Here is a 13,036-nt window from a genome sequence, read left to right as displayed (position 1 = left end):
CCACTCCTGAGTATTTCAGAGTAGCAGATCAGAGAACTGAACATCAGTGTTCAATGCAGCACTACCACAGTAGCTCGGCTAAGCGTCCAACAGCAGAAGAATGGATAAGGAAAGTGTGCCATATACACAGTGGGATTCTTTTCAGCCATAAAGAATGAATTTGGGCTGGCCAGAAGGCTCAGCAAACGAAGGTATTTGCTGCCAAGCCTGAAGACTTGAGTTTGTTCTCCAGAACCCACATAGTAGAAGAGAGAACTGACTCTTGAATGTTGTTCACTGTTTTCTTACACAGATAAATTAATAAACAAGGGCAAAAAAAAAAAAAACTGAACAAAACAAAGAATACGATGGTATGTGCATGAAGATGGATGCAACTTGAGATAACTACATTAAGGGAATTAAATCTCATAAAGACAGATATCATGTTTCATGTTTACTAGACTTTATATTGACACACAAAATTGTATGTAACATGAAAGTAGAAACAAAACTCTTTAGGAGATCAAGGGAACCAACAAGAACAGGGTGAGGGGAGGAAAGGAAGGGGACATGACGACAATATGCTCAACACATGGTATTCATACTGTACAAGAATTGAAGACTCTTAGAGAATACCAGACCTATTCCCCCTCCCAAGTCTTCTGTTTGTGTTTGCAGGCTCTATGAGACAGAGTAAGTCAAGTGTCAGCTAAGGTGGACAGGGAGGAGACCTAGTGCTCTGAAAATTGAAAAAACGGGAACAGAAGAATGGTTTGATTCGGATGTCATTGCCTATTAAGACAAAACCCCCAAAACTGCTGATGGAGTAGAGAAGGGGGAAAACCCAAGAGATGCGACACAGAAGTGGCCATGATGACACACAGACACAGTCGAGAACATGGCTAGAAGTATTTCTGTTCCAACAGAAGTCCTAGAAGGTGGGAGGGAAATGAGCTGGGAGGCAAAGAGGATAGTTTTCCAGGCATTGGATGATCTTTTCTAACAAGTCAGGCAGGTAGGCAGGCCCTTCAGGGAGATGGTGACTCTGATATCATGGTTGTATGTGTGGGAGCTGCAGGGCTACAGAAGAAAAGGGATAAACACCCTTTAACACCATATTATACTGAAAAGAATTATTGAGAAAAAAACAGGTTTTCTCAAGTGTATGTATGTGTCTGCATGAATGTGGTATGTGTGTGCATGTGCGTGTGGGTTCCTTTGCCCATGTGCCTTCACTGTGATTGGAGACAAGAGGGGTGTCCTCTTCAGTCACTCTACTAGCAGGGTTACAAACTTGAGTGGGTGCTGGGATCTGAGCTTATAGGTTCTTACGCTTGAGCAGTAAAGGCTCTGACCCACGGAGCCATGTCTCTAGCCCCTCAGAAAAATAGGCTTTTTATCACTGACCCCTAATAGAGTAGAACCTGCTGGAGCTGACCTTTCCTTAACTTGTTCAAATCCACGGTGGAAATGGTATTGCTCCGAGATGGTGGCATGCCAGCTGTAGGGACACAGTAACTGCTGTCAGTGTCTGAGGCTGTGCGTGGGACGCCACACATTTCAACAGGAGACCGGTCGTGAGTTGGATGTGGCTTTGGTGGCCGAGGTGGGGGAATATCAGGAATGGTGTCCAGCTTTGAAGACTGTCCCAGGGTGCCTTCTGGAAATGTCCGTGGAATCTGGTAAGTGTTACCAGGTGTTGGCGGAATGTCGTAACTGATTGATACATGTCTCATCTGAGCTTCTACGCTCGAAGTCCCAGATGGAGTATGAAAGATGTAGAGCTCTCCATCTGCTTCAGTACTTGACGGAGATTCCTTAGGCAATACGTCATGGGAATAACTCCTGGGCAGGTTATAGAGGCTGGAGTCTACAGAGACGGATGCAGCCCGGGATGGTGGGCAGTCATACAGCATTTGCTGCGGAAAAAAGCCATTCATCCCATGTTTGCTCTGGGAGGAAGCGGGGGTCTTATGGGAAGGGACGTTGTCATTGCAGTCTGTCTCGGAGGAGGTGGGCTTTGCAGAGTCAACGTGGGTTCTGAATAAAATTGTGAATGTCAGAAATAAAACACGGTCAGGACAGACAGATACAGTTTTGACACACATACCACAGTTCAGCCATCAAGACATGTTTTTCTGTTAGACTGTTGTTTTGTGATCCATATGATTCAAGAAGCATAAATGTTCTTTATTTGCTTGTAATTATAAACCAACAAAACACCGCCACCAAATTGCCTGAAGCATTCTCAATAATTCCTGTACTTTCCCATGCCCAGTTGTACCAACACACACACACACACACACACACACACACACACACACACACACACACAGCACAATCTTCAGCACTGCTCAGATACCACAGAACTTCAAACAGACACAAAGGAAGCATCTTCCACTAAGAGCATGCAAAACAAAAACCAAAAATCTGGCACTAGTCCAGTTTACAAAATTCATTTACCACTCTTTAACCACACTTGATAAACTGTTCTGCAAAACCCAAAACCAAGTGGGAACTGCAGAGGACATCCAAGGGGACAACAGGCTTCTTGTGATCTTCCCTTCTGTCTGAGAGACATTCAGCCCACGCTATTAAGAGGAACAAAATCCACGACACTAGCTTAACTAAGTCCTAAAAATCATGGGGAATCTCAAATGAGGGTAAACCTGCTTTGGATAGAATGTTTATGGGTATGTGTACATAGGCCACAGAGGTATCAGAGCCCCAGAACTGGAGTCCCCGGTGCCTGTGAGCTGCCTGAGTAGGTGCTGGAAACAGAACCCCGGTTCTCTTCCAGAGCAGGACATGAGCTTAACTGCTAAGCCATCTCTTCAGTCCTGTATATTTCTTAGTAACACCTATGTCTGTGGTACATTTGCCCTGGGACCCCTCCCACTTTGGGCAGAGAAGCCCACTATGCTGCATTACTTACCTCCTCCCTGCCCTTGTCACTCACTTTGTTCAGGGGCTGGTACCTCCCTGTCTCTACACAGAAATGGCCACCAAAGCTACACACACTGCCTTAGAGGGCTCTTTCTCACACTGTCACCTTCTCCAGGGAATGCTGACAGTTCTCCTCTTCTTTTTAAACTCTGAGTCTATTTGCAAAGTTCTAATTCTGCTTGGTTATCATCGACGATGTACCACCCTTATCCTGCTCATGTATCCCTGAGCAGATTGTGTTTCCCTTGCAAACTAGCTGTCCTCCCTGACTCCACTCAGACTCTAGCTTCAGTACCCTCAAAGCCTGATTCCCTGAGACCGCTACCACCAGTCAAGCATTAATTCCAAGTCCTTCCCCCTCTCCCTCCCTCCCTCCCTTTATTTTGTCCCTGCTCTGTTCCCACTCTATTCCAAGTTCAGACAGATTCTGTGACATCTGTGGAAGAATATTATTTTAAGGTGTGTAACTTTTGTTTATGATGCATTTGTTTAACTCTGTGAAGCTGTGTTACTGTGCCCGTCTAAAACACCTGATGGTCTAATAAAGAGCTGAACTGCCAATAGTTAGGCAGAAGCAAGGCTAGGCAGGGCTGGCAGGCAGAGAGAATAAATAGAGAGAAAACAAGGAGGAGCAAGTGGGGGAGGGAGTAAGAGAGCAAGGAGAGGAAGACGTCAGGGGGCCAGCCACCTAACCACCCAGCCGTCAAGGAGTAAGAGTGAAGTAAGATATACAGAAGGAAGAAAAGGGAAAAGCCTGGAGGCAAAAGGTAGATGGAACAATTTAGATTAAGAAAAACTGGCAAGAAACAAGCCAAATCAAGGCTGGGCATTCATAATTAAGAAAAGGCCTCCATATGTGATTTATTTGGGAGCTGGGTGATGGGCCCCCCAAAGAGTTCAAAAGTCAAAAGATCAAGAACAACAACAGACATTGTCAGCACAGAATCTTCCCCTTCCAATCTGCCCATTTGAGTAAACATCCATATTTTCAAAACATGGTTTCTATAGTATTCACTTATTAGAGAAAAACCTGTAGATTCTTAGGGGCTGTGGGAATATAAGGTCAAAGACTAGCTCAGAATATGAAGGTTCCCAGTAATACTTACTACTACTTACTATGTGTAGTGTGTGTGTGTGCACGTGCACATGTGTGTATGTGTGTGTATGTGGTGTGTGTGAGTGTGTATGTATGTGGTGGGTGGGTGTGTGCGTGTGTGTATGTGTGTGAGAGTGTATGTGGTGCGTGTGTGTGCATGTGTGTGAGTGTGTGTGTGTGTGTGTGTGTGTGTGTGTGTGTGTTGTGTGGTAGTCAGATCTCTCCTTCTGCTTTTACATGGGTTCTGAGAACTGGTTGTCTGGCTTGTGTGGTAACTGAGCTATCTTACTGACCCTGGTTTTTTCATCTTAAAAACAATACTCAAACTATCCTTGCAGAATTTCAAAAGTAACCATGCATGCTGTAAAATATGCATTTCATTTAGTCCACATGCATGCGCCCAAAGAAGTTGGAGGTATGAGTATACGGAGGTTCTCTGGCTCCTGCCAGAAGGAAGGAAAATTATTGAGTTATTTCCACACCACAGGAAGATAGAGATTTGGGCACTGCATAGCTAGCATGCCATAAAATCCCAGGGAAGACTGGCAAGTGGGCTCAGTGCATAAAAGCCTGAGGATGGCTCCTGGATCCACACGGTGGAAGGAGAAAACCAACTCCTTTACAAGTAAGTTGTCTTCTGCCGGCTACACATGCACGGTGGTATGGGTAACTCCCCTCCCTCACATACACACAAATATAAATAAACAAACATTAAAAGACAACAATAAAACCCCACTAACCCAGAGGGCCATTTCAATCTAAGAGCCTGGTGACAGGCTTCCTAGAGGAGCATGTGTATACACTGAATCCTAGCACATAAAAAGAGTGTGTGAGACAATTACCACTTATGTCTGAATGTAAAAGTGTTTCATGTTCATAGTCTATGGCTTCTTCAGAACATTCACAGGGCGACTGCATCTCAGGGGACTGTGTCCTATGCAATCAGTTTGTATCTTCTCAGCACCTAGCATAATAGTGGACATGGGGTGGGGTGGCTACTTCATAAATATTGTTATTTAACTGTCACTTCAGCAAAGTATCTCATACAGTAATTTCTAGAACAATTTCTCCTGTAGCAGCAATGATGTACCAGTGAAATTAATGAAAAGCATTGTCTTTTTTTTTTTTTTTTTTTTTTTTTTTTTTAAGTTTTTCGAGACAGGGTTTCTCAGTGGCTTTGGAGCTGTCCTGGAACTAGCCTTGTAGACCAGGCTGTCCTTGAACTCACAGAAGAGATCCACCTGCCTCTGCCTCCCTAGTGCTGGGATTAAAGGCGTGTGCCACCAATGCCCTGCAAGGCACTGTCTTAAAAAGAAAATACACTTGGCCAGGCATTGGTGGTGCACACCTTTAATCCCAGCACTCAGGAGGCAGAGACAGGTGGGTCTCTGTGAGTTCGAGGCCAGCCTGGTCTACAGCTCTAGTTCCAGGACAGGCTCCAAGCAATACAGAGAAATCCTGTCTCAAAAAACCAAAAAACAACCTAAAAAACAAGAAAATACACTCAACATTGGCACCGATCAGTTGGGTTCTTAAAAGCAACACAGCACCAGAAAGTTATAGTGAGTCTCCAGCAAGTAAAGTCTCAGTTAGTTGCACAGGGCTAAGTTCACAAGTGTGTAGTCTTCCACATTCACAGCAAACAAGCACAGTCCAGTTAGAATTTCACATATTAACTAGTGTGGACAATTTTCTTGCTCTTACAGGTAAAATTCCATTATAACAAACAGGCCAACCCATCTGTGGAATGTTCCCAACTCCTTCCACTATTCCAGGGAATGGTTCACAGAAACCATTTCTGGGGATTTTAAGTTCTACCTTTTTTTATTTGTTTTGGCTGTTTTTCAAGACAGGGTTTCTCTGTGTAGTCCTTGTTGTCCTGGATCTCATTCTGTAGACCAGGCTGGCCTTGAACTCAGAGATCCATCTGCCTCTGCCTCCTGAATGCTGGGATTAAAGGTGTCCACCACTAAGCCCAGAAGGTTCTACATATTTTTTGAGCAAGCATTCTCTGTAATCTTATTCTCACAATCACTTTTTTTTTTAACACCGAGAAACTTTTTTTGTTATAAAAACAATAAAGCTTAAATTCCTCAACACCTTGTTTTATAAACACCCTGTATGTGTAGTATGCACACTGCCACTTTTGTACTGTGAACAAGTACACTAGTTGGCATTGGCATCACTGATGGTCACAGGCTGTCAGCGGCAGACACCGGCCTGTTTACTTATCTTCATTTTCCTCTTGCTTCTTCAAATAGTGAAATAGCTGTTCTCCGATCTCCTCTTCCACTTTACACCTTCCAGCTTCTCAATACCAAAAGCCAAAGAAGATCGACTTAAAATATCTTTGGGCTTAGTATAGGACAGGGGTGTGTGTGTGGAGGGGTGATAGCCCTGTACCAAGCAACTGGGAAAGGCCTTTTGGACCTTCTGGGCCAGTCATACACTCCACAGATTTCTATTTAAAAACCTGTAAAATCAAGGCTTGGAGCTCAGCACTGCTTCATGGCTGAGGAAGAGGTTTGAAAGCAGTCTGTCTGATTTCATGAAGTGTCATTGCCCCCCAGTCCGCCTAGTCTCAGGATTTGCCATATTGGGATTTTACCTGTATTATTAGTTTCTCACACAGATCCAAAACTACAGCACACTCACTGCAATGGGATCGTTTTGCTTTCAAAATCTTCTAGCAGTAGGTACTCCTCGCCTTCTTCAGAAACAAAAGATGACCCTTGGCTGGTTTATAATCACATAAGAAATGGAGCAAGGTCACCATTTACAAGTCAGTGATATCTGTTAAGCAAGTAACACCCATGAGTCTGTAACAAAGACTTTGACTCTTTTCCAAAGAGCCTTGTAGGTTTAACTGTGATGGTCATAATGGCAGAAATTGTTTTATCAACAAAAGACCTCCCAGATAACAGAAATCATTGACAAAGGAGTGTTATAAACCTATAATACACACCTGCAGTGTTTGTATTGAGATGGTTCCATGTAAGTTTCAATGTTTAAAAAACCTAAAGGCTTTTAAATGTATACACACACATACATGTGCACATATGTGTACATGCATGCACCCACTCACACTCATTCTCACCCACACATATATGATGGCATTTATCATGTACCTGGTGGGTTCGGGCTTCTTGCTTTGACAGTTGATCAGCAAGAGGTAGTCTTGTGGGTCATCCTGGAGGCCTAGAGTGTCTGGGTGTGGCGGGAGGCTGATGAGCTGGTAAGAAGGAGGTAGTGTGACTGAAGAGGCCTCCAGCTGGGTGGAGGCTGGTGCTGTATTCATAGCGAAAGGTGAATCAACAGGTGCTTGTGAGGAGTTGCCAAGGGGCTTCACAGGATCTGCAATAAAATTGAATTTTCAATTCATCACAGTTTAAGATTTTGTTGTTGTTACACTAAGCTGCTTGGAAAGTTTGGATTGGAGACAAACTGCTTCAATGCACAAAACCAGAATAAAGGACAGCAGTGTTAGTTAAAACAAATACTACCCAAGGCCATAGGCAGTGGTGCACATGAGCAATGTTAGCTGTTCTGAAGGGTGATGGGGAAAATTGCTCGAACTCAGGAGTTCAAGGCCAATCTGGGCAAAACAACAAGATGGCACCTCAGAACAAACAAAGCAACACATATTATCTAAATAGCAACATTTACACAGCGATTAATTCTTGTCAAAGACATCTGAAGGAGAAACATCCCATTAGCCCAGAGCCCTAAGGAAGTCACAGCTTCCTTAGGAGGTTGGAAGAGGGCATTGGGTACCCTGGAACTGGAGTTACAGATGGCCATGAGCTACCATGTAGGAGCTGGGAATGGAACCTGGATCTTTTGCAACTACAGCCAGTACTCTTAACCTCTGAGCCATCTCTGCAGCCCCAAGAGACAGGGTTTTTTTTTTTTTTTTTTGGTTTGTTTATTTTTAGACCCCACTCATCCCCACCCAACCATGATGAGGAAGTGTTTCCTAGATCAAGCCAACCTTGCAAAGAGATACATTGACAGCCTTGATGGCCACAATGCTGCTGGGTGCTCCTGGGTCTGCTATCCAAGCTATACCCAGGTTGTTATTCATTCTTTCCTTTCTACTTCTCACTAGGCCTGGGGACAATCTGTCTAATTCAGAGGCTAGTGAAGACAAACTCTTAATCTTCAGCATCAGAAATTCTGCCCTGTGCTCACACCCACACTAGTCAGTTTGCAGTATTTTCAGAAAAAGACAGGGAGCAAAGAAGCAATTTTGAAATTCCTTAACCATGTTCCAAAATGATAAATAAAAATTGTGCAGAAGAAGCCGGGCGGTGGTGGTGCATGCCTTTAATCCCAGCACTTGGGAGGCAGAGGCAGGCCGAGCTCTGTGAGTTCAAGATCAGCTTGGTCTACAAGAGCTAGTTCCAGGACAGGCTCCAAAGCCACAGAGAAAACCTGTCTCAAAAAAACAAACAAACAAAAATGTATAGAAGGATATAACTAGAAAATACATTGTACAACTAGAAATAAAACCCTAACTGGACTTGGTGGCACACACCTTTAATCCCAGCACTTGGGAGACACAGGCAGGCAGAGCTCTGTGAGTTCGAGGACAGCCTGGACTATATACAGAGTGAGTTCCAGGACAACCAAGGCTACACAGAGAAACCCTGTCTCAAAAAACCAACAAAACAAAATAAAAAGCTCTCTAGTTTCTGACATGACAAAGCATAATTCTGACAGACTATGGTCAGTTATTCTGGTTAGACACACAAGGCCATCTATAGTCAAGGAAAAGGCAAATACTCAGATGTGAATAAACAAAAAAGAGAAAGCTGGGAGTCAGGAGTTAAAAAGTAAAATACGCAAAACATGCTAAAAAGTGTTAAAGGGGTGAATGTTACATCAACTCTGACTGAATGCAAGTCATTTAACCTAATGACCTGAGCTACAAGGTGCAGAGAAATGCATATTGTTCTCTGACCTTCTGTTCTGTGGCATGCATTTTCTCTCTCTCTCTCTCTCTCTCTCTCTCTCTCACACACACACACACACAAACACACAAATAAACACCCACACACAAATAAATGATGCCAACTTAAATATTTTGAACTGTGCCTAAATAGTCTCTAATTTAAGATTTCTGATAGAGTCAAACAACTGATCTCAAAAGACACTTGATTGACCTTGGAGGCATATGTGAGTTCAGCCTATGCTGGGCTACAAGCCCTGAGGTTTAGACCACTCTGTTCTCTGCCTTGTTTGGATTTCTGACTATTTATTCTCTCTAAATATTTCCTAAGAAACAAACATTTGTTCAAAGTTTTCATGCACATTTAATATCATTTTCCATTTCTTAACTTGGAATGCTCCAAAAGTATAATTAGCATCCATTAAAGGCCCAATAAGCCACTGGAACAAACTCCTAATTGAAATTTACTGAGAAAACTAATAGGCACTGCTCAGGCAAGGCCTTCCAGCAAGCAGGCCTTCAGTGCAGAGGGGAAGGTTATGATTTGATTAAACTCACAAGGAATGAACCGGCTCATATGACCACCTCACCCTATGCATTGGTCTACTATTTATGATCATCATGCTTTGTGTTAAAAGGTAAATATAGGGGATTGACAAGAATGGGGGAGAATAAGAGAGAAAAGTTATCTTATCTGGTAGTGAATATGATCAAAGTACACTATGTATGGAAATATCATATCAAACCTACTATTATACATAATATATGTCAATAAAATTTTACTGGCCCAGTGAGATAGCTCAATAGGTAGAAGTGTTTGCTGCCAAGCTTGATGTCCCTAGGACCCACATGGCAGAAGGGCATGACTCCTACAGGTTATCCTATGATCTCCATACAATCAATAATTTTCTTTTTCAATTTAAAAAGGTCAGTCTGATAAATGATGCAAAAAAAAAATTCTGCAGTAGTATCCACTGAAGCAAACTGCAGCCTCCATAGCTTAGTCAACCAAGTGGGACCCTGAGCCACTCCCTTCACAATTTGTTTACTGTGTTTCATGTATAAGCCTCTGTCCCTCACACATGTCAAATTCCTTCTTAGAGCCTTTTAATCCTTAGGGGATGCTGACAAATGCCATCATTCTTATCTGAGGTCTGATAGCATGAAAATCACTGGGCCCTACCACAGGGCACACACTGAATCACAACTGAAAGCAAGAGTTTCAAACAGAAGAAATACATTTCCTGGTTTAACTTCTCCAGGAAACACAAAATAAATCATGAATGTGCCACCACACAGTCACTGAAGGCCAGGATGAACCACTCACTGACCACTATCAAATGTTGCTAACAATATGTCACATACTTCTGGTAGGAAAGCAGTTGATACAATAACATTGAAGACATAGAGCTATGAATTCTACAAGTGCTAAATTGCAAATATCCTATGATATGGCAGTTCTACACATGGACATGGGTCCAAAAGAACTAAGAGCTAATGCCTATCAATAGACACACACCACATAACTGTCTTACAGAGAGCTGGGTGTGGTTTCTGGTACACTCGCTAGGCAGTTCCCAACTACCTGACAGGAACCTTAGCTTCAAGAGATCCAATGCTCTTCTGGCCTCCCTGGCAGCTGTACTCAGAACTCATGCACACACACACACACACACACACACACACACACACACACACACACAAATAATAAAAAAGGATCTTTTGTTTTAAAAAGATACATAAGAATGTTCACACCTTTGTAGAACAATCAAGATGTACACCTACCAACACCCAAACAGATCCACACAGTTCCAGGACGGAATGCTGCCACACATTCAACATGGTGACTCCTAGGGACTTAAGGCTGGAGGAGGGAAGATAGACTCAAGGATACTGCTTATATGGCTTCAAAACATGCAAAATCAATGAATTAATGTAAGTTAAAAGTATCCCAAATTTGCTTTAGGTGGGGATAGCTCCAGAAAAAATGATCCTCTGGATGGAATGTAAATGCTGAAATTCTTAATCTGATTTAGCTATAGCAAGCACATTTATGTTTATACATGTGCACATACAAAGGCTTGAAGCAATGCATTGACGATCTATGCCTATACGGCAGTAATAATAGATAATAATTTCATTCATACACATGGTAAGAGCTGGGTATGGTAGTACACACCTTAAATTCCAGCACCCAGGAAGCAGAGACAGGAGAATCTGAGTTTGAGTCCTGTCTCAAAAAGCAAAAAAAAAAAAAGTTAAAAAGAACAAAAAATTAAAGTAATTTTTACTTATTCGTTTATGTTTAGCAGTGTTTGCTTGGGTTATATCTGTGTACCACTCGCCTGCCTGGTACCTACATAAGTCAGAAAATGGTATCAGATCCCCAGAACTGGGTTACAGTTGTGGGAGCTGGGAACTGAACGTAGTCCTCTGGAGGAGCCACCAGTGCTCTTAACCACTGAGCTGTTGCTCCAGACACAAGAGAAACTCAGAAGTTCTTTTTTCTTTTGGATTTTTTGAGACAGGGATTTTCTGTGGAACAGCCCTGACTGTCCTGGAACTCACTCTGTAGACCAGGCTGGCCTCAAACTCACAAAGATCCGCCTGCCTCTGCCTCCAGAGTGCTGGCATTAAAGTTGTGCACCACCACCGCTGGGCTGGAAGTTCTTTATTAATACTACTTTATGGAAAAGGAGAAACTTAACACCCCACCCCCAACACACAGACACCTTCTTTCCTTTCCATCTGAGAAATGGCCTTCTATGTCTGTGTAGCCAAGAATGACCCTGGACTTCTGATCCTCTTGCCTCCACCTCTCACACGCTAGAGTATACAGGCATGTAGTACCATCATGCTGGGTTTATGTTGTGTGGAGGACCAAACCCAGAGCTTTGTACATGCTAGGCAAACAGTCTACTAACTGAGCTGCATTCTCGGTCTGTATATATTTTTGCTGAATGTCAGTGTATCTATCTTACTAAAGGGAAGAATATCAAGCTGAGACTTGCATTTTTAAAAACTAACCTATTATGATCTGGATGCTTTGAGAAAAGCAATTCAGGCAGCTTTCTAAGCTCATGCCCTAAAATTAGCCCAGAGGTTTTGCTAGATGTCAGTGAGCTTCCTGCATCCCGACAGGACTTCCCAGTGCTTGTTTAGCAAATTTAACAGCTTCCACCGTGGAGCACCCAAGCAAAAAAGAGTCAGTCTGCACATTTCCAAGAAAAACAAAAGAAACCGGTTTCTATCCTCAAATCCACTAAAGAAAAGCCTCCATGGGAGCCACAGAGTTTAGTGCGCTAGAATTTAAAAACAGGACAGCCTGCCAGCATTCTGAGTGTTCAATAATAGCAGTGGTCACCTGGGGCAGCGGAAATAACATGGTAATGATATTTTGAGAGGTTCCTGGAATCAGAACATAGGTCAGATTTTTCCCCCTTCCTTTTGTTTTCAGGGGAAAATGAGCTATTCTCACAGGGACCTGGAGGCTTTGCTGTCTGGGCACAGTCTATTTCTTCCCACATCTGGCTTGAAACTCCAACAGTAGAAAAGCATCCCAAGGTATCAGCCAATGTTTGAGCAAAGAACATTGCACATCTAGCCTTTGAAGCTGAGAGCACAGGGCCTAGGGACAGACCCAAGCAAGGCAAAAGTACCTATTACTGTTTAGGGATCCTTTAAGAGGTATGATTGTAAACAATGAGACATAGCATTGGTGGCAGAGGGACTAGAGAGATGACCCACTGGTTAAAATCACTGCTAGAGGACCCTGATTTGATATACAGCACCCACATGGCAGCTTACAACTGTCTGTCACTCTAGTCCTAGGGGACCCAACACCCTCTTTTGGCCTCCTCAGGCACCAGGCATGCATGTGGTGCACAATAATACACATAGACAAAATACCTATACATTAAAAAATAAAAACAAAAAAACCAACCCCCAAAATCTGTCTGCAATTCCAGTTCCATGGGATCTGATGCCCTCTCTTGGCTTCTGCTGGTACCGCACACACATGGCGTACATATATACATGCTGGCAGAACATCCAAATACATACAA

At 43.1% G+C, this 13,036-nt stretch overlaps 1 protein-coding gene across 4 annotated transcripts in view; it reads right to left on the bottom strand.

Annotated features, from left to right (window-relative positions):
• Positions 1-13,036, bottom strand: part of Gab1 (GRB2 associated binding protein 1) — a 106,567-nt gene that overhangs the window by 18,847 nt on the left and 74,684 nt on the right. For 2 of the 4 annotated variants that reach the window (XM_051205784.1, XM_051205786.1), the window contains exons 3-5: positions 7,150-7,375; positions 6,677-6,757; positions 1,418-2,019 (exon numbers count right to left, since the gene is read on the bottom strand). In XM_051205784.1, coding sequence (XP_051061741.1) covers positions 1,418-2,019; positions 6,677-6,757; positions 7,150-7,375 — 909 coding nt within the window. The remainder of the gene's footprint in view (positions 1-1,417; positions 2,020-6,676; positions 6,758-7,149; positions 7,376-13,036) is intronic. The other 2 variants (XM_051205783.1, XM_051205785.1) reach the window with 1 other exon arrangement.

This window comes from Phodopus roborovskii, unplaced genomic scaffold (assembly GCF_943737965.1).
Source record: "Phodopus roborovskii unplaced genomic scaffold, PHOROB, whole genome shotgun sequence".
NCBI classification, from domain to species: Eukaryota; Metazoa; Chordata; class Mammalia; order Rodentia; family Cricetidae; genus Phodopus; species Phodopus roborovskii.
This window is presented reverse-complemented; position numbering and strand designations above follow the sequence as displayed.